This window comes from Myotis daubentonii, chromosome 13 (genome assembly GCF_963259705.1).
Source record: "Myotis daubentonii chromosome 13, mMyoDau2.1, whole genome shotgun sequence".
NCBI lineage: Eukaryota > Metazoa > Chordata > Mammalia > Chiroptera > Vespertilionidae > Myotis > Myotis daubentonii.
In genome coordinates this window covers 45,949,819-45,976,895 of record NC_081852.1, presented here as the reverse complement: position 1 = coordinate 45,976,895, position 27,077 = coordinate 45,949,819, and the positions used below count along the sequence as shown (strand labels likewise).

General features: G+C 57.4%; 2 protein-coding genes across 7 annotated transcripts; one reads left to right on the top strand and one right to left on the bottom strand.

Moving 5' to 3' along the window:
* Positions 1–473: 473 nt before the first annotated feature.
* SFXN3 (sideroflexin 3) lies at positions 474–9,595 on the bottom strand. Of its 3 annotated transcripts, none has more exons than XM_059661137.1 (11): positions 9,456–9,595; positions 6,965–7,128; positions 6,229–6,399; positions 5,785–5,883; positions 5,354–5,429; positions 5,109–5,194; positions 4,716–4,843; positions 4,486–4,535; positions 3,555–3,604; positions 3,045–3,092; positions 474–2,771 (listed from the first exon to the last, which is right to left on the bottom strand). In XM_059661137.1, exons 2-11 carry the CDS (start codon positions 7,123–7,125, stop codon positions 2,675–2,677), a joined length of 966 nt encoding a protein of 321 aa, XP_059517120.1. In that variant the 5' UTR covers positions 7,126–7,128; positions 9,456–9,595; the 3' UTR covers positions 474–2,674. The 3 variants fall into 3 exon arrangements, with proteins under 3 accessions (XP_059517120.1, XP_059517121.1, XP_059517119.1); XM_059661138.1 differs by lacking the exon at positions 9,456–9,595 and adding an exon at positions 9,397–9,415; XM_059661136.1 differs by lacking the exon at positions 9,456–9,595 and adding an exon at positions 8,430–9,007.
* Positions 9,596–9,691: 96 nt separating this feature from the next.
* On the top strand, positions 9,692–26,922 carry PDZD7 (PDZ domain containing 7). 4 transcript variants are annotated; one of them, XM_059661125.1, is made up of 17 exons: positions 9,692–9,825; positions 10,491–10,863; positions 13,610–13,750; positions 14,042–14,216; positions 14,701–14,877; positions 15,150–15,297; positions 16,433–16,493; positions 16,894–17,301; positions 17,762–17,956; positions 19,456–19,506; positions 20,094–20,269; positions 23,553–23,644; positions 23,781–23,872; positions 24,026–24,097; positions 24,813–25,430; positions 25,745–25,845; positions 26,234–26,922. In XM_059661125.1, the coding sequence occupies exons 2-17, from the start codon at positions 10,641–10,643 to the stop codon at positions 26,447–26,449; spliced, it is 2,946 nt and encodes a 981-aa protein (XP_059517108.1). In that variant the 5' UTR covers positions 9,692–9,825; positions 10,491–10,640; the 3' UTR covers positions 26,450–26,922. The 4 variants fall into 4 exon arrangements, 2 of the variants coding, with proteins under 2 accessions (XP_059517108.1, XP_059517109.1); XR_009448241.1 differs by lacking the exons at positions 23,781–23,872; positions 24,026–24,097; positions 24,813–25,430; positions 25,745–25,845; positions 26,234–26,922 and having other exon boundaries at positions 17,734–17,956; positions 23,553–23,642; XR_009448242.1 differs by lacking the exons at positions 23,553–23,644; positions 23,781–23,872; positions 24,026–24,097; ... (1 more) ...; positions 25,745–25,845; positions 26,234–26,922 and adding an exon at positions 19,059–19,155 and having other exon boundaries at positions 20,094–20,162.
* The last annotated feature ends 155 nt before the right edge of the window (positions 26,923–27,077 follow it).

The window sequence follows — 27,077 nt, the reverse complement described above, 5'->3', positions numbered from 1 at the left end:
GGCCTGGAATGTCAAAGGGACTAAGAAAATGACTTCAGGTTTGGCTAGCAGCTGGCAGGTGACGAAGAAGCATAGCACAGTGGGTGCAGTCACACAGCTCGGCTTGCATTCTGCCTCCACCACCTCCTAGTTGTGTAGCTGTAGGCAACTTTCTTAACTTTGCTAAGAATGGACACAATATGTCTGGTCTCACAGGAGTGGTAGTGAAGATGGAAAGTGAAAATGGACTTTTACTTCATTAAGCCTGTCACCACACAGTAGGACTCAATGAACAGTAAGTAGCTGGTGTCACTCCCACTGCCCATGACAAGTAAACTTCCCAAGAGGAGTCAGTGAGCCCAGGCCAAGATAACAAGTTCACTTCAGGCTGCTATGGGACCATTCGGCCCTAAAGATGTCTCCCCACCACCTAGTTTGAGAGCTTTGGGCTGAAAAAAGGGAGATGAGAGGTATTTCGTACAGAGAATAGGGAATGGATTTTAATATAGACTCATTCAGTTTATTCTTTTGACTCTACCAAAGCCAAGGCTTAGGGTAAAAGAGGCAACTATAAACTGTTTAATAGTAGCTCTCACCAGCTGCACATTGGCATGAACTTTTAGCCTCAGATATCCCAGGAAAAAAAGGGAGGGGGGTTACAGAAGCAGGGAGGGAGGGAGGGCCCCAGGGTAGGTGGAAGGGGTGTTAAGTGGCTAATGGTCCCTGTCAGATTTATTTCCCTGTTGTATCAATGGGGCAAGGAGAGGTCTGGAGGGTGTGTCAGTGCTCTATTTCTCTCTGATGATGCTGGGCAGTCCTTAGCTCTCTAGTCTTCCTCTAAACTGGGGCCTCCCTGGAGACCAGATGCTACCGCTCCATACCAAATGCCTGAAGGGAACCAAGGTGTATCAGCACCCCTAGCAATGAAGAAAACGAAGCCAGGACTCCATCTGCTGAGGGAATAGGAGGGCATCTACTGCCAATACTAGTATTCCCTCTCCTTTAGTACGCAGGTGCTGATGGAAGACTGATTTTCTAACCTCAGCGCGCCCTCTGCTGGGACCTGAGGGTCCCTACAGAAGGGGAGGGAAGCGGCCAAGACCTGGACTCTGTGGGGAGAGAAGGAAAGGCTCTTCCTAGGTCCTCAGGGCCTACAATCAAGTGAAGATCAAGAAGCAGAGCCTGGCCAGCGCGCTCACGGGTTGGGCATCGACCTATGAACCAGGAGGTCACAGTTCTACTCCCGGGTTGCGGGCTCGATCCCCAGTGTGGGGCGTGCAGGAGGCAGCCAATCAATGATTCTCTCTCATTGACATTTCCATCTCTCTCTCTCCCTCCCCCTTCCTCTCTGAAATTAATAAAAATATATATTTTTAAAAAGAGGTAACAAATTTTCAATTTATTGCATAACAATGACATCATAGCTTTTGTTATTGGTGGCAGCTGGTTGGGGGAGCAGGAAAATGCTCTTAGGGGATCCTGCTGGGGCCTCCCACTTCAGCCAGAGGTCATGGGAGTGGGAGTCAAGGTCCAACTCTGTACTCTTAGTTTACTAGCACCTAGCACATACTCCACCCCCAAGCCTACCTCACCCTTGAACCAGCCATTGATACTTGATGCTTGGGCCCCTCCTCCTCTTGGGGGTTAGGGGTGGGAGCAGGGCCAAGCCTCGAGAAAGAAAAGGAGCTTAAGGTGGGGAGTCCTACTGAATGTCTAACAAGGGTCAAAGGAACACAAAATTCCCTGTCTTAAGATCGTACACTTGTGGCCTCAGCTGCCCTTGAGAGTGTACTAGTTACACCCATTCAGATACCTGTGGGGTTTAAGCACTTCCCACAGCTGTGTCTCCCTGTAGGAAGGTGCGATGGGAGGTCTGGAATGCTTCTTTGCCTTGGTGACTTTTTGGTTGAGGGTTTGGGAGAGGGTTGCTGTTGCAGGTATAGATTTGAGGTGATGATGTAGAGTGGACCAAGAACTCCCAGCATTATGCCCGAAGATGCCCACATTGCAGCGGAGGGGGGATGGGAAGCTGGCAAGAACAGTGCAGGAGACTGGCATTCCTTTGTTCTGGTAGAGCAGCAGAGAGGAAGTGCTCTATTCCAGGATGTGGGGAGAGTATAAGCCCCCTGCCTCCCTGAGCCTGACAGGCCTTCCTCTGCCAGCCCCGTTGCTGAGTCAGCTTTGGGAGCCAGGAAGCAGAAATCTGGAGGATTCAACCCAGTTTGGTTTGCTAGTGTCCCTCAGTCTGTCCTGAGATCCTGGGGCTTCTCTTCTGTCCAGAAGGAGTGAGGTGCTGTGAGAAATGGCTTGGCCAGTAGAACTGTCCAAGTCCCATAGCCTGGCTGGCTGGCAGGTGGCAGGAGGCCAAGAGGAGGAGCCAGATCAGGACATCCCGGGACAGCATGTCTGCTCCTAGCTTCTAGGACAGTGTGTACACACACACATATCACATATGCATATGCAAAGACACACTAGTGCAGCAGAAAGGGATTATGTGACCCTGCTCTTTGGAATCAGAGAGGAGAGAAAAAGACTTACTAGGTACCTTTCCCAGCCTAGTGGATTGCTGGTCTCAATGGCTGCTCCCCACCAAGCCCCTTGCTCAATATCAGGCAGAAGAGAAAGTGGCAGGATGGCAGGGCTCCAGAAATGCAGCAGCCCAAGGAGACGAGGGAGGGCCAGGGCTGACTCTCCTTCACAGCCCCTTGTTGTAGTAGACGACTTCGATGCTGGGGTTTTGCTGACGGATCTGAGCGCTCAGCTCTGGCTCCAGCCTGCTCACATGTATGGAGCTGCAACAGAACAGCACAGCCAGGCTGAGTTCCCCTCAACCCCTCCCCCGTCAGGCTAAGGGATCACCATCCCTCCTCTTTCCAAGCTGAAGAATCTCCATCAGCGGGCAGAAGGCCCAGATCACTGCCATCTCCCCTCCCCCCCCAACAGGCTGAGTGCCTGCCAGGCCTCTTCCTGGAACACGGTGAAGGACCCTAAGGTCAGCTGGTTCCAGAGATATGGAGACCATACAGAGCCCCCAGCCAAGCCCAGGGTGCGGGGAGAGCACTTACCTCCTCTGGGGGAACAGGGCGCAGCACAGGGGGGTGGCAAATACCAGGCTGGGGAGAAGAGTGTTGGAAAGGCTTGTGAAGCTTTGACCTCAGGGTGTTCCCTCCCTGCACCCCACCCCGTTTCGGGACCCTGCCCCTAGGGGTGGTGACTGATTAAAGCCAACACTGACATTAGGTTCTGGCTGAGGAAAGAACCCAGAGTTCCACAGCCAGAGAGCGAGAATCAGAAATTCGATGGGCATGAAACTCCTGGATGGTACCAACATGTATATTCTCATGGTTTCCTCTCAGAGAGGAAGACTGGAACCCCTTCAACTGAACTCCTGACCTTCAAGGACAGGGATCAACCCCTCACACACACAGGATGCCCTATGGGTGTCCAACACCCCTACCTTCTTACTGTATGAATGAATGATGTATATATAAACATCTTAAAAGCAATAAATACCCACCCACATCCACCATGGAAAGGGCACTCCCACACCCCTAGCTAACTCCCTGAGCACTTACCAGAAGCCCACCAGCCCCACCTGCAGGGGCGCCCCCAGCCAGGGGCGGCGCTGTGGGAGACAGAGACAATGGAATGACATGAGTCCCCTGCCCTCGATGCCCCCACCCATTTCACTCACCATGGCTCTGCCCCTTCAGCCCTGCCTTTCAGCCACTGAGACATGGTCTTTTTCTTTCTCCCAAACGTAACAGGGTTGGGACCTTTAGATCACCACCTTCCACTCCAGCCAGGCCTGTTTGCTGACACCCCTCCTAGTGTCCCCTCACCCACTCTGGCCTCAGAATTAGATCCCATGGTACTCCCGGCCCCTCTTTCTCTTCCCTCACTTCCTCCAGGAGCTGCCATCTTTAGGTAGCCTCCTCTGACCCTCCACTCATTTCCTCCCATCTCAGTGGCACGAATTTGTCCCTTTTCAAACATCTCCTCCTCTGCACACTCTTCTCCATTTGCTCCAGCCACATGGACCCCATCCTGTTACTCAAATGTGCATAGTTGGTGTTCAGTAAATATTTGTGAATGAATGAGCCACTGGATGAGCTGGAACGTGTATTCCCGTGCCTTGCTTCCCTGTCCTTTTTGTGCGTGTGCATGTCCCACTGTTGTCATTATGTGACAGCGTGAGTGTGATAGCAAGTGTGACTATGATAGCCCATCCTTGGTGTGTCAGAGGCTCTGAGTGACACCAGTTTCCTTCCGGATAGAAACCATTTCCCTCCTTCCCTTATCTTCTCCTCCTGTTCACTCAATGTTCCTTCACTCCAGCCATCCAATCTGTTCTTGCTGAATGAATGAGGGTGGAGGAGGCAGCACAAGGGTGGGGCAAACAGGTGGCAAGTCTTAGACTCAGGTCAGGCTGGAGAGGGGGTTAGGGACTGGTCACTTCTGCTCCCCCTCACTACTTCCAGGACAGGAGAGGTGAGAGTGACCTACCTTCAGGAAGTCTTTCTTCTCCAAAGTGTTCATGATCACAGGGGGAATGGCTGAGGGGAGAGCGGGGCAGGGAGGGAAAGAGTAAGTAAAGCGGCAGAAGGGACCCTAAGAAAGGGGGCTCCCCCTTCACAGTTCTTCCCACTACCACCAGGAATCCTCAAAACCCGGGAGGAACTACACCCCCTTTCTCCCAGGGCCTCCCGTGCCCCACCCAGCCACCTCTGCCTCACCCATGGCAGGAATCGCCATGCCGATTCTCGATATCACCACCTGGAATATTCCCTGTTTGGCCGCAGTCGCTGACTGGCCAAGTTTCTGGCCTGCCTCATCAGTCACGGGGATGCCCACCTGCAGCTCCCTGAGAAGGGAAGGGGTGAGGGTCAGATCACAGGCCCCAAGTCCCTCCCACAATGTCCTCATGGGCAGCTATTCCCAGGGCCCCCTCAGACATCCTAGATTGAAAGGCTGGTTCTCTCCTCCCAGATCCTAGGGTCAGACTGAGACTAGGCCCAGCAGCTCATGCTCAGGGAGAGGACAGTCCCCACTCAGGCTGGTGTGCACCACTAGATGGTGTGCCCACACCCACGCTGGGCGTGCACAGGCCAGGCGTTGGCGCCACTCACCTCTGCCTCATCAGAGGGATGTTAATGCAATTTGCAGCTGCCACAGCTGCAAAGGGCACAAATCTGCCAATCAGGGGGGGCAGGTGCTGGGGGAGGAAAGATGCCAGTTAGTGGCCCCAAGGGCCATGGGGCGGTGAGGAACTCTGGGAAGAGATACATGAAGGCTGTCAGGTGGTGTAGAAGGGTGATGGGGAAGGAGGTGGATAAAGGATGATTGGGGCCCAGTGGAATGGGGGGTCATTTACCTTGGTGAGGGATTTGAGTCCCAGGGCCGTGGCCACAGCCCCGGTGGTGGCACTCACATAAGCTGTTCCCAGCTGCCTGTGGGTGGAAAAGCCAGGACATAAGAGGGGAGGCGAACAGTCCAGCATGTGGTTTTTCCTTCAGGGACATGCCAAATCCTCAACCCATGAGGCGTGGGAAGGTGGCCTCGTTGCAGAGAAATGCCTCCCGTGCTCCAGTGTCGCCCCAACCCCTCCCCTTGAAGAAGAGTGGGCCCCCCCAAAGCATACACAGGAGAACCTCATGTCCTCAGGCCAGGAAAGTGGGACGGAGGGCAGGCGGAGAGAAGGCCACGGAGATGCTGGCTGCACAGGCCCTTGGTGAACAGGATCAAACAGGGGACAGCAACGGTGGGGGGGGGGGGGAGAGTCCCCAGGTACGGACGAGTTCTCACCCCACAGTGATGGGAGCGTCGCCACTGCGGTTGGAGTAGTTAACGATGGCATTGAAGGACTGATTCACCCACTGCCAGAACACCACGGTGGGGGTCTTCCTGAGGGAACAAAGACACTTACTTCTCGCCCCTCTATGGGGTCCCTCCTCCTTGGACCCTGATCATGAAGCCCCAAAGGTTATTCCTAAACCTTCAGGAGGGAGCCAGTTGATGAGCCTAAATCCTGCTCTGGTGACCCCTCCCACTTATACAAACACACCTACTGTCTCTGGGGTGGGAGGGCCCGGGGGCTGAGTTCTGAGGAGTGGAAGGGATTCTAACACACGCTGTCACCCACCTCCTATTTTCTGCCCACACAGGCCCAGAGAGGAAGCACCTAGTCATGAAGCTACGCTCTAGCTGGGACAGAGTGCTCAGCGGGGGAACCCACAGCACAGGACCTACCTATAGAAGGTGAGCATGCAGCCGGTGATGGTCATGTTCATGGGCACCTGGGCTGACATGCGGCCAATCAGGATCACCTTCTCCCCCGTGTCAGGATGGAAGGCAGAGTCGTACACATACTTGGCCCTCCACAGCTGGTCTTCGGTCAGCCCTGGAATCACCACGCCGGCCCTGCACAGGTTATCAGGGGACATACAGGCCACTCTAGGGGGCAGACATGCCCTCCCCAGCCCTGGCTCAGGCGGAGACTTTGGTCCCCAGTCTCGGAATAAAGGAGCTCCTGGTGTGCAGAAGAGAATCTAATCTTCCTGCAGTGGGAGCCCCTATTCCTTTTCCCTCCTGGCCATACAAAGAGGGCTGCCCTGTGTTTCTGCCCAAATACTGGTGGTTTCCCATGGGTCAAAAATGGCTAGGGGGATTGCAAGGGCTTTTCCTCCTGGAGACAAAGGGGATCCCTCCTACCTCCTTGGGACTCAACTTTGAGCCCCTCTGTTCTTGCAGAGGGTGGCCCAGCAGTGGGATGGGTCCCTGTAGAGGTTTATGAGGCATAAATATCAAGGCCACTTCCTCAACCCAAACACCCTAAAATCTTTTGGGTTAAAGCTCTGTGCCACAGTTGTCCGTGATTCCAGCAGATAGGGACAGGGAGTGAGGGCTGGGGACAGGTGCAAAGGGTTCTGTATTAGCGGCAGGGAATGAGACCTGGGGTGTAGGATCAGATGGGGAAGGGCGTCACCTGTAGTTCTGCACGATGTTCCGGGAAGCTTCCAGCTGCGCCCCAGACAGCAGCAGATTTCGGGGGTCGGTAACAGTGAAGAAGTGCCGGGCTCTGCCCAGGAAAGTGCTTTGATCCCAGCGAGGTTCCTGGATGTTGATATCTAAGGGCAACTCACCCATTTTCTGCAGGGCAGGGAGCAGGGTCAGAGGACTCCAAGGAGGGGGTCCCAGGGCTCCACCTGGGGGAGCCTTTGGTGGCCCTGCCCTGGTCTCTGGGCCTATCGCCTATCCCTTCTGGAGCTCAAGGTGACTCCAGATCTGTAAGCAACAGTGGGGGGAGGAGCTGTTTTCTAGGCAATGTCCTGGCCCAGGGACCTACCACCACTGGAGGAGGCTGAGGGTGGAGGGAGGTGGGTGGGGACAGAACCAGGAAAACAGATTTTGTGCTCTGGCCTAGTGCAGATTTCCATGAGTGAGAATTTACATGTGTGTGGTTGATGCATGAGCAACAACTAATCCCATGCAGCTACTCTGGTGCTCTGTTTGCGCAAAAGTGCATATTATAAGTTCATGTCAGCTTCAGGCCCCAGCTGCCCTGAGACCTGGATACAAACTCCCAAGGCTACTTGGGAAGGTAGCACAAGCCAGCCCACACCCCAGACCCAGATTGGACGAGAGTGGGAGCTCATTGGCCATCCTAGGGCTTATCTATCCTAGATCTCAAACAGGAACTCTGATGCCAGCTGGGTGTGTGTGTGTGTGTGTGTGTGTGTGTGTGTGTGTGTAACCCACACTGAATGGCCCAAGGCTCTCCTTGTTCCCCAGCTGGGCAGGGCTGGCACAGAAAGCCACCCCCTCTCTCCCAGAGCCACCTGCCTCCAGAAAGAGGTGAGATTCTGTAAGTGCCCCCTCCACCCAGCACTGAGAGGAAAGCCTGAACCAGCCATCTGGCTGCATTTGGGCAAAATCTTGCGGAATGACTAATCCTCATTAACCACACTTCCTCCCGCACAGGCAGACACACCCTCCCCCCTCACACACTCACACTCACATACCCACACACAAAGACACCATCATACTTGCCCTACGCTGACACACAAACAGGGTGGACACACCCTGCATGCACTGGCCCACAAAGACCGTTAATTGCACGACCTCCCCTTCCCTGACACCACCCCCCCCCCCGCCACACACACACACACACACACACACACGCACACACACGCACACACACGCACACACACGCACACACACGCACACACACGCGCGCACGCACAGCCCATATCCATCAGCTGCAGACACTTGAATGTGTGGCCACACAGAGCCCCACCCTGACATTTTCCTCCCAATTAACCTCTCCTCGTGCCCCAGGGGCTTTCCTGCAGACCCATAACCTGAATCCGGAAAGCACAGGCCTTCATCTCCTGCTCCCAGCCTCCAACCCCCCTACTCGCCGGACCCCAAAACCCTGCCCGAACACTCACAGTTTCCTGGGCTCCTGGCCTCTGCAGCTCTCCGCGCTTCACCCCCGCCTTCCCACCCATCACGTGTAACGTCACGCGTGACGCTAACCATCAGGAGGGGCGGGGGCTACCCCCGGCGCGTCCGCCCTGCGTGCCCAGGGATTGGCAGAACCTGAGAGCAGTGGGTGTCATTTTTGGGGCGACGCCCCCGGACTGGGCCACCGGGATCCGGCCCCACGCTACCTCCCAGAGCCAATCCGGACTCCGGGATCAGTTCTGGCCCCGTCCGCCGCCAGAAAGAGGAGGGGAGGAGCCGTGGGCGCTTGCAATCCCCTGGCTGGCCTCGGGGGGCTCCTGGCCTCGGCCGCAAGGGGTCTAGGCGTCCAGGGCGAACCCTTGCCGTGCGCAGCGGGCGGCGAGGAGGGGCCGTCCTCTGATGGTGCGCCCGGAGGGGCTCGGGTTACCTCCCGGTCTGTTTACTGGTTGGCAGCCTTGGCAGTGGCTTCAGCCTCCTCGGTCTCCTGGGCTGCTCCTTCCTCGCAGCACCTCGGCATCCGCACCCCTCAGAGTCCTGTTCCGTTCGTGCCCGTGCCCCTTCCTCGCACCCAGTCCATCCCCATCCCCATCCCCGTTCTCCGCTGTGACACCCAGCCTCACTAGGTCCCCGGTTTCCTTATGCCCCCAATCCCTATCCCTTGGCCTTCGCCACAGACCTTAGCCCTGGGTGGGAAGGGACAGAGTCTCAAGGTTCTGTCTGCATCAAGCAAGCGGGTCAGAAAGGTTCTTCCTCCCCCTAGAGTCCTGGAACCAGCTGCCGCTCCCTGCGACCTTGCCATAGCTGGGTGGCCAGGGAGACACTTCTGGCATAGGAGGAGGTTGCGTGTGAAGAAAGCAGCTCACACACACACACACACACACACACACACACACACCTCACCCAGTCACAGTACAGAGCCCCACCCCCAGGCTCCAGTCCACTCCTGCCCACCGCGGCTCACTCCCCGCTCTGCCCAGGTGACGTTCCCTCCCTGAGGCCGCGGGGCTGACCGCAGAGGGCTGGCAATTCCTTGAGCCCTGGTAGCGGGCACGGCCTGGAGAGGTCAAGGTCCTGGGCTCCCCTGTGCTGAACCGTTAGTGGAGCCGACCCATGCCCTGAGTTCGCGGTCGAGGTGGGCATCCGAACTCCAACGGGAGTGCCTGGAGCCCAGCAGCCCAGCTCAGGAGAAAAACGGCTGTCCTGGGTGCCTGAGAGGTGGCGGGAGGAGTGACTGGCGGCCTCCTCAGCCAATGGGAGCGCGGGACTGCTCAGGCCCGCCCCGCTCCTGCAGCCTCGGCGAGACGTGGGCGGGGTCCCCTGCTACTGCAGTCGCTCGCGCCCGCGGGCGGGCGAGGCCGGCGGCCGCGCACACACTAGCAGGTGAGGGGCTCCGGGGGCTGAGACCGAGAGGTGGGGGCGCCAGGAGGACCGATCTGGGGGTGGTGCGCTGAGATCTGCTCTGGGGCACTTGGCCCCGGGTTTGCGGGGGATGTTGTGGGGCTCTCGCCAGCAGGTCCTCTACAAAGCCTGGGAGAGGGCCATGCAACTTCTTAAGACGGGAGAGGAGGGGGACAGAGGGGACAGCACTCTGGGCCTGGGGGTCTCTGGGCCGGGAGATCCCTGCGGTCTTTGGCTGCAGCTGTCCCAGGTCCTGAAGCCCAGCCCTGAGGCCTGAGCACCAAATACTGGCTGACCCCCTACTCCCATACACAGAGAGGTGTGCAACAAACTGCCCTGGCCCCAATTTCTCTCACACGCTTGAAGCCCCACGGCCTGCCACAACCCCATCTCCTCCACTCTCAACCCCCTATGAGGATAGAGACTGAGTAAGTAGATGACTCAGCTGAGAGCAGGAATGAGGGGTGAAGGAGAGGTTCCCACCCGCCTGGTGTGAATAGCTCCAAAAAGTCCATGGTGGTGCCTGGACTGGGCAGTTCTCTGGCCTAAGGCATGGGAGGGCAGGATGCTCAAACCAGGGGGAGGGGTGGAAATTCTGGGGGGCAGCACTCACACCCCTCCTCCAATCCCTCCCTCTCCCTGCGCAGGCCTAGTGCACACTCCAGAGAGGCAGCGGAGGTGAGGGCTCCAGTCCACTGGGAACCCAGTCCTGCCCAGCAGGCTCATGGAGCCTGGAGCACGCAGAGCCCTCCTCCCGAGGGCCAGCAGGTTCCTTCTGGACCTGTAGTCTAGCCGCCATGGCGCACGGTTTCTCGGTGGGTTTCGACCCACTGGGCCTTGGAGACCTAAGCTCTGGCTCTCTGAGCTCCCTCTCCTCCCGAGGCCACCTGGGCAGCGACACAGGCTCCGCAACGCGATACCTGCTGAGGAAGCAACAGCGGCTGCTGAATGGGCCCTCCCGCGGAATCCGAGCCTCATCTCCCATGGGCCGTGTCATCCTCATCAACTCCCCCATCGAAGGTGGGGGTGGGGCCCAGCAGAGGCCGGAGCAGAGGGTGGGGGGAGAGGACATATGGCGCTAAGTAGAAGGAGGCAGAGCCAATACGGGTGGGGGAACTCAAGAGATGGGAGCCCCAATGATGGGGGGGGGGGGGCTTCTGGGAACCCATACCCTCTTCCTCACCTACTTTCTTTGCTCCTTTAGGCCAGTCCTTTAGGACTCCAGGATTGCAGAGAGGGCAGAGGTGGGAAATAGGGCATAGCCTCCGGGAAACTGTGGGAATATGTGTGTGTGTGTGTGTGTGTGTGTGTGTGTGTGTGTGTGTTATGCTAGCCCCAAATGAGCTGGGCAGAGTCTGAAAAGTCCAGTCTAGGACTCAGCCAGCGCGCTGGCCGAGGGACCGAGAGGAGCTGGAGATGCCTAGTCCTGTCTATAGGAAGCCCAGGCCCTCACTTCCCTGCTGTCATTCACGGCCCGCTTTGCTCATCTGCTGCTTTTGTTTTTGTTTCTATTTTTTCATAGATGCTACCTTTGTCCAAACCCATTTGCGTGTGCCTTGGGGGCGTGTGCAGGACGGAGGACATCCTCCATCCGCCAGCCTCTTGCGTGTCCAGTTCTGTGTTGAGCTGGGAGGAACCAGGGCCCAGCTGGGCACACGGAATGAAAGGCTCCACATGCAAAAGGAAGGAAATGAAGACAGAGTAGCGAATGTTTAGGAGAGTGGGGAGAAAAGGAAGGTGGGGGTAAGGGAGGGAGCCCCAGGGCTGGGCCCTGAAGGAGGGGAGACCTAAGCTTATGTAGATGCTTCGTGCCACATCACTGCACACCAGTTCTGTACCAGCCCTGGTCAGGTTCTGCAGGGAGCCTAGAGAGAAAGAAGGCTCAGTCTTCGCTTTCAGAAACTTCCAGTGTAGCGGGCTTAGAGACGGCAACGGGAACAGCTGGTGAGGGGGTGGGGGTATCACAGACAAAGGGTGGACGTAGAAAGCACGAAGCATGATGGGGTGGGCACTGAAGAGACAGCCTGGCTGCCGTGACAGGTGTGAGACAACAAAGAGCAGATGAGCAAAGCAGGACCTTGAATGACAGCAGGGCAGTGGGGCTCTCTCGGCCTGGGCTTTCTGCAGAGAGGACCGGACAACTATCTCTGGCTCCCCTCCTGTCCCTCAGCCAGCAGAGCGCCCTGGCTGAATCCCAGACTGAACTTTTCAGACCCTGATCCTCCCCCTGGCCCATCTGGGCATCCCTGTTCCTCTACCCGGGCCTCTGGGGCAGGGGTGGAGCATGTAACTCAGGAATCAGGCTTTCCTCCACCAGTGGTCCAGCACACCCGTCATCCACACACTCAGCCTCACCCCAGAGTGAGCAGCAGGGCACTGCTGAGGGCCACCACTGTCATTCTGGTCATGGAGCAGAAGTCCCCAGAGGAGCTACAAGACATGGGGGTGGGGGACACTGCCCTGGAAGTCCCAGGATCCCCACGTCTCTGTACTGCACCATCCCTGCCCACAGGCTGCCCTTGGGGATTTCTCCCTGAGCTGCTCTGGTTTCTCTTAGATGAAACAGGTGTGTGTGTGTGTGTGTGTGTGTGTGTGTGTGTGTGTGTGTGTGTGTGGTCAGTTTCAAGGTGAGAGTGGCAAGGAGAGAGAGAGAGAGAGAGAGAGAGAGAGAGAGAGAGAGAGAGAGAGAGAGAGGTGTTTAGAGTTCCGGAGTAAGCCCCAAGAAGAAATCTCACCTTCTCACCGCTCCAGTCTTCTCACTTTTCTCCAACAAAAGAAGGCCTTCTCAAGGGCGCACCTCTGAGCCTTTGCTCACTCCATCCCTCATCAATGTCTTCCCTTAATTCCACCCATCTGAGTCCTCCAAGAATCCCTCCCTGGCAGTCCAGCCCCTGGGGACCCTCCTCCTCTGACTTCCCCAGCGCTGATGGAGAGGCCCACTCTGGGCTCTGGGCACATGCTGCGCATGGAGCTGTGGGGTTTCTCCCTTCAGAGGGTCAGGTAGCTCTTGGAGCCCCGACTTCCAGAATCACAGAGTGTAAGAGACAGAAGGCGCCTCAGGGATCCTCCCACAGCATCCTAGACGGGGATTTACCCAGTGTTCGCCTGCATGCCTCCAAAAATGAGGAACTCGCTCTCCCTCCTGGAAAACTCATTCCATGCTGACAGCTGGAAGTATTAGAAAGTTTTCCCTTGCTCAATGGGCCTCCATATAATTCCATTATGTGGGTTTTGTTCTGTCCTCTGGGTTGCACAGTCAAAAACATCTAATACCTTGCACAGGATAGTTCTTCAACTATTTAAAGATGGAGCTGACATGCTCATTTCCACTGCAAGCTAAAGGGCCCAGACTCCCTCAGCTGTGCTCCATAGAATGGATTCTTAAACCTCTTTTCTATCTCTCTGACCCTCAGAATACTAATATTTTCAGGCATTTGGCCTATCCCAGGCCTGTGGGCATGGAAAGCTTACTAAGCATCAGACACACACACACACACACACACACACACACACACACACACACACCTACATTATGAGAACAGTGTCTTCCCACATGGAGTCCTGTCCTGTCTACTCCCATCCCCTCCCTAGCCCACAGCCACAAAGTCACCCAGAGGAAACTCAGAAATTGGCTGCCCCCCTCACGTAGGTCCCTGGATGCCTGTGACCAGCAACCCAGCTTTTGCAGGCCCCAAGTTGGGGAACCCAGGGGTCCACTGTGCTCAGAATGGGCATGGGAGTCATGCCTGTGTCCCCATCCCCACAGCCAACAGTGATGAGAGCGACATCATCCATGCAGTCCGGGTGGAGAAGAGTCCAGCAGGGAGGCTGGGTTTCAGCGTGCGCGGCGGCTCTGAGCATGGCCTGGGCATCTTCGTCAGCAAGGTGGAGGAGGGGAGCAGTGCAGGTGAGCAGGGTCACCGGGGGTGAGGTCCTGGGGATGTATGTGACCCCACCTTATTGTCAGGGGTGGGAGGAAGAATCCTGGGCTTTGGAGGGCCTGATCTAATGGGGAGATGGAGCCCCTCTCAGGGCAGAGTGGGCTACTGGACAGGTCCCTAGTCTAACAGGGGACACACAGACCCCACCTAGGGGTCCCGCATCTCAGGGAAGAAGTTTCACCGCAGGGAGCCTGGTCTGGTGGGGGCTCAGCCTTCTCCCAAATGGCCCATACCAGCCGCCCCTCTCCCCGGTGCAGAGCGGGCTGGCCTGTGTGTGGGGGACAAGATCACGGAGGTGAACGGGCTGAGCCTGGAGAGCACCACCATGGGCAGCGCCGTGAAGGTCCTGACGGGCAGCAGCCGCCTGCACATGATGGTGAGGCGCATGGGCCGTGTGCCCGGCATCAAATTCTCCAAGGAAAAGACCACGTGGTGAGAAGGCCTGCCCTGCCTGCCTCTGCACCCCTACCCAAAGCCAGGGCAGGAGAGGCTGAGGGCAAGGGCTCTGCACAGGCCTGGCTGGTGTGGCTCCTGCTTCTCCCACCCCGTGGGGCTGGGTCACGGAAACCCTAAGGCCTGACCCTGAAATGAGAAAAGGCCCTGTCTCTCCCACTCCTCCACTTCTCCCCGTAGCTCTGCTATCCCAGACCCCAGTGGCCCTGCCCCCTGGCTGCTGCTGCTGCTGAGTTTAAGATAATAACAGCGCCTCTTCCTCGTGGGCCTATGAGGATTAAAGAAAATTAGGATGATTTCTCAGATTTGATTAATCCTTGTCCCACTGAAGATCTTAGACCTGGGAAGTCCCCCAAAGGCAGCCCCACTTTTCCCCTGCAGTTATGGGGGCTGCTGGGAGGTGGGGGGGGGCAGATGGTGGCAGATGGGGGCCCAGGCTGAGGGCTCCTTGCTGCTGCCCCAGGGTGGACGTGGTGAACCGGCGGCTGGTGGTGGAGAAGTGCAGCTCCACGCGGTCAGAGAGCAGCTCAGAGGACGGGGTGCGGCGCATCGTCCACCTCTACACGACCTCCGATGACTTCTGCCTGGGCTTCAACATCCGAGGGGGCAAGGAGTTTGGCCTGGGCATCTACGTGTCCAAGTGAGGAGTGGGCAGGGAATGAAATGGGTAGGGTAGGGAATGGGGCTTGGGGTTTGACCTGGGCTGGGACCTGGGGATGGGTTAGCAAGGGAGGCCTGGCCAACTACAAGTTCAAATGAGGGCTTAGGTCAGGGGTGGGATCAGCCAGGTCACCAGGAGGAGGGTCAAGGAGTTTGACTGGGGCATCCCTGTATCCAAGTGAAGAGGGTCTGGACTGGGGTGAGGGAGGGCAGGCCTGGGGGCTTACCGGACTGCTGCCTGTCTGACCCTAGAGTGGATCATGGAGGGCTGGCCGAGGAGAACGGTATCAAGGTGGGAGACCAGGTCCTGGCGGCCAACGGTGTCAGGTTCGATGACATCAGCCACAGCCAGGCCGTGGAGGTGCTGAAGGGCCAAACGCACATCATGTTGACCATCAAGGTGGGCAGAGCTGTGGGAGTCAGGGAGGGGCCAGACAGTAGGGAAGACTTCCTAGAGCACTCTAGTTCTTAGTTATGCCCATTGCTCTGCAACTGGACTTTTTCACAGCCGCATGAGAGGTAGGGCAGGCATTGTCCTTATTTTGCAGAAGAAAGAAGGCTCAGAAAGGCAAAGTAACTGAGGAGCCCCAGGCAATTCCCGGGGTGGTCAGGAGCAGGGCCTGTTCCTGCTCCCCAGGTGTCCAGGGCAGTGCCCCTTGTATGAGTGGGGGAGGCCTAGGAGTAAAAGGAAAGAAAATGTCCCGCTCAGAAAGGTGGGCGGTGCTGTGGCTTTGGGTAGGACTAGGTGGTGGACTTCCTCAGGGTTCAGGGCAGGAAGGGCTGGGCTGTACAGAGATTGGGTTTCAGGGGACGTGGCTGGATCCATTATTCATGTGGGTCTCACACTTGCCCGAGGATCAGGTCCTTCTCACTCCGGCTCCTGGAGGATGTGATGCCTCACTCTGCCTAGCGCCTCGTCCTGGCCCCTGCTCCACCCTTCTCCCTTCTCTAAGCTTTTCACCCATTTCACTATCCTGCGCCTCCTCCACCATTCCCCGCCCCCCCCCCCACATTCCACTTCTCCTTTCCTTCCTCTCAAACGCTCCTCCTTACTCCCACTCAGCCCCTCATCCATCCATTCATTCAACATTTTTCAGTACCTACTGTAGGATGGCCAGTATGCAAGGTCCTGAAGCTACAACAACGAACAAGACAAGGTCTTTGCTATTGGCAGAGACAGACAAATAAACTAGATACAGGCAGATTGTGACAAATGCTAGAGGAAATTAACAGAGAGAGGGGCGCAGGTGATTTAGGAAGACACTTTTAGTCGGGGGATGTCAGAGCGGGCCTCTCTGAGGAGCTGGCCACCTGATGAGCTGAAGGAAGAGAATCCAATCAGAAGGAACCGCACGTGCAAAGGCCCTGGAGTGTGGAGAAACTTGGCATGCGCAGAAATAAAGTGGCTTGTGTGGCTAGAGCATGATGGAGAGTAAGAGGGTTGAAAAGTTTACTCCTGTGCCATCACTCCTCATTGTTTCTCTCCCTTCTGACCCCCTCCCGATGGCCTCCTCTGCCCACCATGCCCGCCCCAGGAGACTGGCCGGTACCCTGCCTACAAGGAGATGGTTTCTGAGTACTGTTGGCTGGACCGACGTAAGTGGCTAGGCCTGGAAGGTTGAAGGGAAAGGGCAGGACCCGAGGGTGGGGCCAGAATATCTGAGGACTAAATGGGCAGGGGGACCAGGATCTTACTGGGATTTCCACACTGCCCAGCGCTGTTTGGGGGCCCTCGTCCGAGAAGGTGCAGGTCCTGTTTCAGGCTCTCCTAGGATCTGGAGCCCCAAGGGGGTGGGTGGAGGAGAAGTGACTCCCTCAAGGTCCTCCTACTGGCAGGATGCTGAGCAGCCCGGAGCCCAGACCCTGAGCTTCCAACCTTGGCTGCTACCGGGTCCTCCCCAAACCCCCCAAGCCCAGGGGGAGTCTGCAAGCCTGGCAGGGCCCTGAAGCAACCTGCCGATCCCCCGAAATGCCCCTGCCTTCCCTATGCCCGCAGTGAGCAACGGGGTGCTGCAGCAGCTGTCCCAGGCCTCCGAGAGCAGCTCCAGCGTCTCCTCATACGCCTCCAGCGCCCCCTACAGCTCGGCTGAGGGCTCCAGCTCCCTGCCCTCTGACCGCATGGATGTCTGCCTGGGGCCGGAGGAGCCGAGCAGCCGAGGCCCAGGCTGGGGGCGAGCAGACACCGCCATGCAGACGGACCCCGATGTGGGGGGCCGCCTGGAGACCTGGTGCAGCGTGCGGCCCACAGTCATCCTCAGGGACACAGCCATCCGCTCGGACGGACCCTCAGCCGCCCGCCGCGTTGACTCTGCTCTCTCTGAGTCCCCCAAGACTGCTCTGCTGCTGGCCCTCAGCCGACCCCGGCCCCCCATTACACGCTCCCAGAGCCACCTGACCTTGTGGGGTACGTGGGGGATGGGTGGCTGCTGCTCTCTTTAAAGCCCCCGTTCCAAGACCTCCCTTAGACCCCATCCTGGGCCCCAAACCCCTCTTTGCCCCAAGCCTGGACCCAGCCTCAGCCCCAGAATACACTCAGACCCAGACCCAGCTCCAGTCCCTCTGAGCCCCAATAGAGCCCTAACAAGCCCTCCAGCCTGGAGTGCCCAGACCTGCACACACACACACACACACACACACACACACACTCCAGTCCTCATGGCTTCCTCACATAGCTGTAGCTGTGGGTAAAGGAGGGGTGAAAAATTTCGCCCCTGGCCCTCCCCCCATCTCCACCTCCCCACATGGCTGCAGACCCTGTCTGTCCCCCTACTCTCCCTTCTCTCTGCCCCTCCCCACACCCCGGCCCCTGGTCCTTCCCTTCTGCCCGCCCCTCCAGCCTCCCGGGTGCTCCCTCGTGTCTGCAGAAGAGAAGAAGCAGCGGAAGAAGGAGAAGTCGGGGTCCTCTGGGGAGAAGGGGGCCCTGCAACGCTCCAAGACACTGATGAACCTCTTCTTCAAGGGAGGGCGGCAGGGGCGGCTGGGGGACGGGCGCAGAGAGGCCTGGACACTGGAGAGAGGGAGCCCGGCCAAGCCCCGTCCTCGCCTGGACGTGGAGAAAGGTAAGTGCTGGGCTGGTCAGACAGGGAGGAAAGGTCCACACTGGCATCCAGCCCCACACTGCCTCTCACTTGCCGTGAGTCTCCACTGCACCCTGTGGGCCCCGGCTTCCTCAGGAGTAAAATTGAAGTAATAATACCTCTATCTTCAGGAAGAGTGAGGAATACGTGAGTTAGTGTATGTTCATCACTTAGGACATTATCTGCCACACAGGTGCCCAGAAAATGTAGTGGTCGTTCTTACACGACCTCGTCTGCCCATTTTACAGAAGGGAAAACTGATAGAGTCACGGCACAGGAGCAAGCGGAGGAGCCGGTTCTGAGGGGAGGGAAGGGCACTCTTTTCCTAGAATATTTGGCATCACCTCCCCTGGCCAGAGCTCCACAGGCCCTACCCGCTTCTAGAACCATGCCTGAGCACGGCCATTTCTAGATCAGGGCCCCCGTGGCAGGGCCGAGGCAGGCTTCACTCACGTCAGGGGCCTCCAAAGGGTCCTCACGGAGGGCCTCTCATCTCCCACGTGAGGCTCAGAGACTGGACCAAGAGTGGCTGGCTTGACTGTTGAGGTTGCCTGTGACAGAAACTCTACTCACAGTAGCTTTAAAAAGCACCTCTTGGCTCAACTACTGATTTAAGCTGGACCTAAAGATGGAACAGTCTCCTGGGACATCTGCCCTCTCGTCTTTGGTTCCCTCCCCCTGGATTGGCTTATTGTCCTGAGGGCTTTGGCCACTCGAGCTAAGATGGCCACTTAGCAACACAAAGGAAAGAGAGCTTCTCAAAGAGTCTCCACGGAAGCCTCAGGCTCTCACTGGTCCTGCTGGGACCACACGCCCTCACATCACTGTGATGTGGGAGAGAGACGCTTTCTCAACTCCCCTGGGGAACATGCACTGAGGATGGGGTCCCTGGGTGAAATCGAAGTGTGGTCCAGAGGGGAGAGTGGATGTTGGCCAGGCAAAAACCACTAGAGGATGAGGAGCTGGGCCCTGCCCCTCCCCCGCCCCCTGAGGGGGTCTCAAGGTGACAGTCCCATGGGAGAGACAATCCCTTCAAATAAGGGCAGGCCAGCCCCCCTTCCTCAACTCATCTCTCTCTCCACAGCCCCCAGGGCCCTGCTCTCTCTTGGTTCTCCTCCCACCTCTCAGGCCACTCTTCTCTCTCCTTCCAAGGCTGTCCCTTTTCTCTTTGGGCCCTGAAGGTAAGTGCGCCCCCAAACTCTGTCCCTAGGGTTCTTGCCTCCATCCATTTGCTTCCAAATGAATCTATAAGCAGAGCTCAGACTGTACCCTCTCTTGATCCAAAACCTTCACGGACTCACCACCGCCTGTAAACAAAGGTCTTGGCCTGAGCATGGCCTTCAAGACCCTCATGGCCTCCCCATCCCACCGCCTTCAGCCTGAACCCTCCATACCAACCAGTGATCCATCCAGTCCTGAACCCCCCAACCCCCATTTTCAGACTGGGGATAGGGCCTGCTGCTGAGCCCTTTTCTTCTTAGCAGGGGGAGTGGGACCTGTGCAGAAGTTTGTCACCTGGAGGCTGAGACGCGGTAAGTCATGCATCTCTTTACCAAAGAGATTTACAGCAGAGCTGCTGATGGGGTGGGGTGCATGTTGGGGGCAGCTAAGGGTCTTTGGGCTAAGCTCCGTTGAGATCAAGCATGAGGGACCAGGTGGATAGGGAGGTACATAATGGGGGCAGCTAAAAGAACTGGACTAGGAAAGATAGGGTTGCAGACAGATACTGCAGTACACTTGTAGGAACCTGGAGTTTGAGTTGGGATTCCCACATACTGATTTGGGGGATATGAGGAAGCCTGTGAGAACTCCAATGGGAACCAGGCTAGTAGACAGTGTATGTTCAGGGAATCCAAGGGCCGCTGGGCCAGGACTCCATTAAGGAACAGGCTGGTAGAGGGGTCTGTGTTGGGGGGCAGAGGGGCCTGGGGTAGAGCTCCATTGGCGGGCAGATCACCATGGGAGACTATGTTGGGGAGCATGGCTGGGACTCCATCAGGGGCACCTGGGCCTCTCAGCCAGAATGTCCTGGGGTTTGACCCCCATTTAGGGAAGCCCCTACCTCCTCTCCTGATGGCTCCAGGCTTCTTCATCATATCCCTTTGCTCTTGCCCTGCAGACCGGGAGCGGGGCCGGGCCCTGCTCTCTGCCAGGTCCGGGAGCCCCTCCAGCCAGCTGCCCAATGTGGATGAGCAGGTGCAGGCCTGGGAGAGCCGTCGGCCCCTTATTCAGGACCTGGCCCGGCGGCTGCTGACGGACGATGAGGTGCTGGCCGTCACCCGCCACTGCTCCCGGGTGAGCCTCCAGCCGGCCCCCAGCCCCAGCACATGGCCACTCAGTCACCCAGGCCCTCATTCATTCAGGCTACTGCCTGCTGACCAGTATCTGGGCTCAGCACTGTGAGGCCAGTGGTCATTAGAAGCGGAAGTCACCCCTGCCTGTCACATGCACACACCGGCACACATATGAGCTCACAACCAGAAAGGGGAGCTGGACACTAAACACCCATAGTGACAACTCATGTGAAGTGCTGTGAAGGAAAATGACATGATAAAGGAAGCCAAGAGCACCAATTAGATGTGGCCTTGGAGGGCCTCTCTGAAGAGGTGACATTCAAGCTGGGGAGAGAAGGAGTCAGGCAGGTGATGAATCGGGGTACAGGAGTCCCTGCAGTCACCTGCCTCCGTTCTCCTCTAAACCCCAGCCCATTCCCATGCCTCCTTCTGCTCCTGGGTCAGCCACCAGGCCCGGCACAGGTAAGTAATCCCGTGTCCCTTCCCCCACCTCACAGCCCAAACCTCTCAACACCTGCACTGCTGTTCTCTGTTCCCTTCCACCTCAAACAGACCAGAGGGTCCAGAGTGGTACAGAGGTTAGAGGCGAGGGATCTTTGTAGCCTGAATGTTGGTGAGACTACAGAAGGGGCATGTCACCCCTCTGGGAGGATTGGAAGGCCCTCCCCAGGATCTAGGCTTCCTGCTGCCTCAAGAACCTTCAGGTTTCTGCGGTGGGTTCCCTGTGATGAATCTGGGAACTTGAGCCTGTGCCCAAGGGCTGTCTGAGGAGTTCCAGGAAATTGTTTGTGGATCCCTCCCACACCATCACCTGGGCCAGGGTGGGGCTGTGTTGTATGTCTGGGTGATGTGTGCATTTGTCTGCCTGTGGAGTACCTGGCTGTGTGTTGACTTAGCTGTACGATTGTATCCGTGTGAGTGTGCATGTGTCTAGCTAAGGCATGTGTCACCTGGAGACTGAGGCGTGGTAATTCATGCATCCCCTTACCAAGGCCTGGTTTACAGCAGGGCCCCCTGTGGTCGGGTGCATGTTGGGGGCAGCTAATGGCCTTGGCTAAACTCAAATGCCATGCTCATATCTCAGGGCAAAGTGGGGCTGCCTGTTGAACCAGCATCTGTAAGCATGCAGTTCTGGGCTGTGGCCACTAGGTGGGCCTCTGGTCCTTTATTCCAGCGGTTCTCAACCTTCCTAATGCCGCGACCCTTGAATACAGTTCCTCATGTTGTGGTGACCCCCAGCCATAAAATTATTTTCGTTGCTACTTCATAACTGTAATTTTGCTACTGTTATGAATCGTAATGTAAATATCTGATATGCAGGATGTATTTTCATTGTTACAAATTGAACATAATTAAAGCATAGTGATTAATCACAAAAACAATATGTAATTATATATGTGTTTTCCGATGGTCTTAGGCGGCCCCTGGGAAAGGGTCGTTCGACCCCCAAAGGGGTCGCGACCCACAGGTTGAGAACCGCTGCTTTATTGGCTCCTTTTTCCTAATCCCTGGCTTCTCTCTCCCCACCCCAACTAGGATGCCTCTCACTGTGTCCCCACAGCACCTGCGGAGCTCCAAATACTACCCAAACCTGACCCAAGCCCTGCCCACACCAAGAGATGGGACCCTCTGGGGTGGCCTGAGAGATGAGTAAAGCTCCCCTAGTGATTCTAATGTGTGTCCCTGAACCCCTTCTCTCTCCCCCTCTTAGCCACCTCCTCACAGCCTCCAGGCCAGGCATTGTAAACCACCTCTCTGATCACTTACACTCCCCAGGCCCCTGGTAACCTCTTGGACAGAATGGAGTGCAAGTTCCTTGTTCTCACCTGATTTAACTCCCCAACCCACTAAGCCCAGCTTTCCCATAGCCACCGCATCACCCCTGGTTCCCACACGGCGTGGTACAGGTAATGAACTGCACAGCTCCAGAGGCACTACTCACACTGTGGTCACAACCTGCGCGGCCTACAGGGAGGCCCTTTATGTAACTCGCGATCAGGTTAAACTTCTACCCACCCATTGGTCTACATCGCCTTTGGAGCACTTTTCTCCCAACACTCATGCTGATCCCTGAATTTATTCTTAAGAGTCGGTGTAAATGCCACCGCTTCCATGAAGCCCACTCTGACCTTCTCACCCTCCTCCGAGACTCCCTCTGTGAGTGGTTTGTAGTTCACTGGGGCATGTGGTTCATTCTGCCCCTCAATCCGACTACACTGAGTTCCTGAAGATCTGGAGCAGGATTTTTATTATTGTGCCCCGACTGCCACCCTCCGGTACACAGCCTGGCACGTAGTGGGTGCTGAATGCAGGTGTGTGAACTTGAAGCTTGTGCACATTTGTGACTATCTGGGGGTATATTATCCATATGTGTATGCGTGAGTCCCTATAACTGTGTGTGGTTTAGAGCCACACACATTGTTTATCTTTTATTTATTTCCGGATATATATGAATGTCTCGCTCTGACCACCAGGGCATGCTGTTTCTCTGTGTCTATGCCCATACAGGATGCTCTGTGTTTGTGTCCCTGAATCAGTACGTGTCTCCCTTTCACCACCAGGGAGCGGTATGTGTTCGTTAGGGTGGCTGCCAGTGTTCAGTTTGCCAGTTTGTCTGCGTTGGTGGGTGTGGTCGGTGACATCCGGGCAGTGCCAGGCCGAAGGGCCTCCTCCATCCTGAGTACTGACTGGAGAGGCTTTCGGTAGGGCCACCCCATCCCCAAGGTCCTTATTCCAGCCCTGGACAAAGGCTAATTTGTAGCTCTGTGTGCAGACAAATGATGGGCCAGCCAAGCCCACAGCCTAGTGTTTGGCTCCAATTCCTTCCTTCTGCTTGGAAGGAGGGGGTGGGGAGGAGAGTCTACTCACTGCACATCCTTTCCCCCGCACAGTGTAGGCCGGAGCCAGACGTCTCGGGTTTCAGTCCCTCTTCGTACTTCCTCATCTGTGTGGCGCTGGCAAAGCCCTTTTCTCTGAGCCTCAGTTTCTTCACCTGCAAACCAGGAATCAATAATGTCATCTCTCAGGGTGGGTGGTGGCTAAATGAGAGACATGTGTAAACGGCTTGGAAGAGTGCCTGCCCCATAGCTGTCATCGCTGTTACAAGTCTGTTATTGTTGTTGCAGGCTTTCACCTAGTCACCAAGATAAGACATCCTGTGGACAGCCCGGGGGTGGGGAGAGCCCTTCCTAACATGGGGGGCCCCCCCGACATGCCCAGCCAGCGCCCCTGGCCCGGCTGGGGCAGTCCCTGCTGCTCTCTGACCTGGGTGCCTGTCTCCGCAGTACGTGCACGAGGGCGGCGTGGAGGACCTGGTGAGGCCCCTGCTGGCCATCCTGGACAAGCCCGCAAAGCTGCTGCTGCTGCGGGACATCAGGTGGGGAGGGTTGTAGGAAGGAATTCGGGCAGGCGGGGGGCCCCGATACCTCCCCCCACCATCCCGGGGCCGAAGCCCCCACCCCCGGCACCTTCAGAACTGGACCCTTGCCCACCCCCGTCTCTCCCTCTCCCAGGAGCGTGGTGGCCCCCACGGACCTGGGCCGCTTCGACAGTATGGTGATGCCTGTGGAGCTGGAGGCGTTTGAGGCCCTCAAGAGCCGGGCAGGTCAGCAGCTGGGGGGCAGGACTTGTGGGTCCTGAACCCCAGGTGGGGAGGGGGGTGGCATATCCCAACGGAAAGGGGGAAGAGCCCTGTCAGCTGTGTCCATCGGGGAGCCTGTCAGCCCATCCCTGCCGCTGACCTCTTCTCTCCAACCAGTACGGCCTCCTGCCCTGCGACCAGCCCGGCAAGACACACCACCCAAGCGTCACCTCATCACCCCTGTGCCTGGTCAGTCAGAGTCCCAGGGCCGGGGAGGGGGCACACCCAGGGGGACTGGGGAAGAAGGACAGGCCTTCTTTCGTCCCCGCCCCCAGGGACTGTGGGTGTTGTGGTTTCAGAGGTGTGTGGGGCGCCTGAAGGAAAGCCCTCATCCACCAGAACCGTTTCTGCCACATCCGCTCACCACTATGATTTACCTAATAATTGGTTTTAAACCCACTCACTTTTTATTTTTTTTAATATTTTTTTATTGATTTTTTTACAGAGAGGAAGGGAGAGGGATAGAGAGTTAGAAACACCGATGAGAGAAAAACATCGATCAGCTGCTTCCTGCACACTCCCCATTGGGGATGTGCCCGCAACTAAGGTACATGCCCTTGTCCGGAATCGAACCCGGGACCCTTGAGTCCGCAGGCCAACGCTCTATCCACTGAGCCAAACCGGTCAGGGCACCCACTCACTTTTTAGATCATTCTGTGCAATAACCTCCCAGAAATTACTAGTTTGGTGTGTGTCATACTTTTTCTTAGACACATTAAAAAGCCCTGTAACTATTACAATAGAAAGCATAAAAGTGCTCTTACAATGTAACACGGGCAGTGCCGCTCTAGGGCCTGAGCAAACCCAGGCCTGGTCTCCTAGGCCTTAGAAAGGCACGGACTGGGGTCTGGCAAGGTGGTCTGGGCTGATGAGGGGGCAGCCTGACCTTGGCCGTCTTCCCCAGACAGCCGTGGAGGCTTCTACCTGCTGCCTGCGAATGGCTTCTCTGAGGAGGAAGATGATGGGGAGCTGAGGGAGCGGCTGGGGGACCTCCGGGTCTCCCTGGGTACCTCTGCCTCCTGCCACCCTCATAAAGGGATCCCCCCTCTCCAAGACGTGCCAGTAGATGCCTTCGCCCCACGCCGAGGCACCTGCACACCCCCTCCCCAGCCACCCCCCGTTGCCCCCCGGCCCCCGAGACCTAACTGGCTGCTGACAGAGCCCCTGACCCAAGAAGGCCCTCGCCAGAGCCAGAGCCAGAGCCAGAGCCAGGGCCCGGCCCAGAGCCGCAGCCGCAGCCGCAGCCGCAGCCACAGCCGGGGCCGAGGCAAGTCCCCTGGACGCAGGCGGTCCCCATCCCCAGCGCCTATCCTCACCCCCAGCATGGCCAACGGGCGCTACCACAAGCCTCGGAAGGCCAGGCCCCCTCTGCCACGACCTCTAGATGGGCAGGTAGCCAAGGCGAGAGGCAGTCAAGGGTCCAGCGAGAATGGACCTGGCAGGACAGCTGAGCAGGCAGCCGCGAAGGCCCCCAGCGGGGAGCTGAGGACAGTCACGCTGTCCAAGATGAAACAGTCGTTGGGTGAGTCCGGGTGGGACTGGGCCTGGCAGGGGCTCTTGGGTTTGGGTAAGGTTGGTGGGTTTGGTTTGGGGATGTGACTAGGGGCCTGGGCCTAGGAAAAGAATCTGGGTATTGGGGCGTAGTTGGGGGAATCTATAGATTTGGGAGCTTTGAGAGCTAGAGGATTTGGGAGTTGAGGATTGAATAGTAACAGAATTGGAGTTTGGGAAAAGTTGGGGGCCCCGGATTTGGGGATGGGGTCCTGGGCCTATCCTGGGAGCTCTGGGTTGTAGGGGGATGGCACACTCTTATCCTGTGTTTGTCACTCTCTCTAGGCATCAGCATCTCGGGGGGTATCGAGTCCAAGGTGCAGCCCATGGTGAAGATAGAAAAGATCTTCCCTGGGGGGGCCGCCTTCCTCAGTGGGGCCCTGCAGGTGGGTGAAGCCAACCCGGCCCACGCCCTCAGCCCGGAGCTGATTCTGGCCTCTGGCCGGGGCAGGCTGGGTCATGCGCATCTGCCAGCCAGGCATGTTCAGACCAGGTCGTGGGAGGAGAGGGGTCAGGATGAGCTGGCCAAGGAAAAAATCTGTCCCCTCATGCCAGCCTGGGCCTGAGGGCGGCCCATCCTGTTCCACCCCATGCCCCAAGGGACAAAGGGCCATTGTCTGCGCCCCACCCAGCCCCCAACAGCTCCAGGCACAAAAGTGCCATTGTCCATCCCCCCCATGCAGGAGAGTGTCCTAGCTGGCGGAGGTGGAGGTTGGATGCTGGAGTAGGGGGTGACCTGATGAGCAGGGCTGTGGTCCCCCACTCCCCTCCTAGGCTGGCTTTGAGCTGGTGGCAGTGGATGGAGAGAGTCTGGAGCAGGTGACCCACCAGCGCGCAGTGGATACCATCCGCCGGGCGTATCGAAACAAGGCTCGGGAGCCCATGGAGCTCGTGGTCAGGGTCCCCTGGCCCGACCCGCCACCCTTGCCCTCTGACTCATCAGCACCCAGCGATCAGCTCCTTCCTCCGGACCATTCCCCTGCCCGCTGACCCCTGGATGGTACGCCCGTTGGCTGCCAGAACGTCACAGGGCCCTTCCCAACAATATCCAGACCTCTGCCACTGACGCCACACCCCTAGCCCAGTTCCCCCTACAACCTTCCAGACTCCACATTCTAACCCGGCTCTCCCCACCGATCTCATGACTCTTCCCACTGACCTCAGATCCTCCCACTGACCCCGGAATCCTCCTGCTCTCCCAGACCTCGCCTACTGACCTTCTGACTCGGGAACCTCCCAGTCCTGCTTGCCTTGCCTACTCCCAGGGCTCCACGCTGGTGGCTCAGACGTCCCTGCCTTCTTCCCTCCCCCAAGGCTCTGCCCTTTCCAGACAAACTCGGTGTCAAGGACAAGGTGCTACTGGGCAGCCTGTGTCACCGACTCGCTGCTCCTAACCTCCCGAGACAGGAAGGTCGAGAAGCACAAGGTCTGGAACTTGGGGTCAGAGGGCACTTCCTCACGATGCCCCTTTGATTCTCCCAAGCCCTGGGGGACATGGACCCTCCGAGACAGCCCTCCAGCAGGCACTGCATCCACCTCCCAGCCCCAAGCAGTGTTCTATGCAGGAACAGGATGACATCTTTTCTCATGTCTCAAACTCAGAGAGACCATTTCCTGT

What these genes read in the sequence shown, in the direction of transcription:
- PDZD7 (XM_059661125.1), top strand. Translation starts at nt 10,641, where the DNA reads ATGGCGCACGGTTTCTCGGTGGGTTTCGACCCACTGGGCCTTGGAGAC. An exon ending in ACATCATGTTGACCATCAAG is followed by an intron (nt 15,298 to 16,432) that starts GTGGGCAGAGCT and finishes TGCCCGCCCCAG; the next exon opens with GAGACTGGCCGGTACCCTGC. An exon ending in GTACTGTTGGCTGGACCGAC is followed by an intron (nt 16,494 to 16,893) that starts GTAAGTGGCTAG and finishes CTATGCCCGCAG; the next exon opens with TGAGCAACGGGGTGCTGCAG.
- SFXN3 (XM_059661136.1), bottom strand. Translation starts at nt 8,489, where the DNA reads ATGGGTGGGAAGGCGGGGGTGAAGCGCGGAGAGCTGCAGAGGCCAGGA. An exon ending in TGCATGCTCACCTTCTATAG is followed by an intron (nt 5,884 to 6,228) that starts GTAGGTCCTGTG and finishes TTGTTCCCTCAG; the next exon opens with GAAGACCCCCACCGTGGTGT. An exon ending in GACGCTCCCATCACTGTGGG is followed by an intron (nt 5,430 to 5,784) that starts GTGAGAACTCGT and finishes TTCCACCCACAG; the next exon opens with GCAGCTGGGAACAGCTTATG.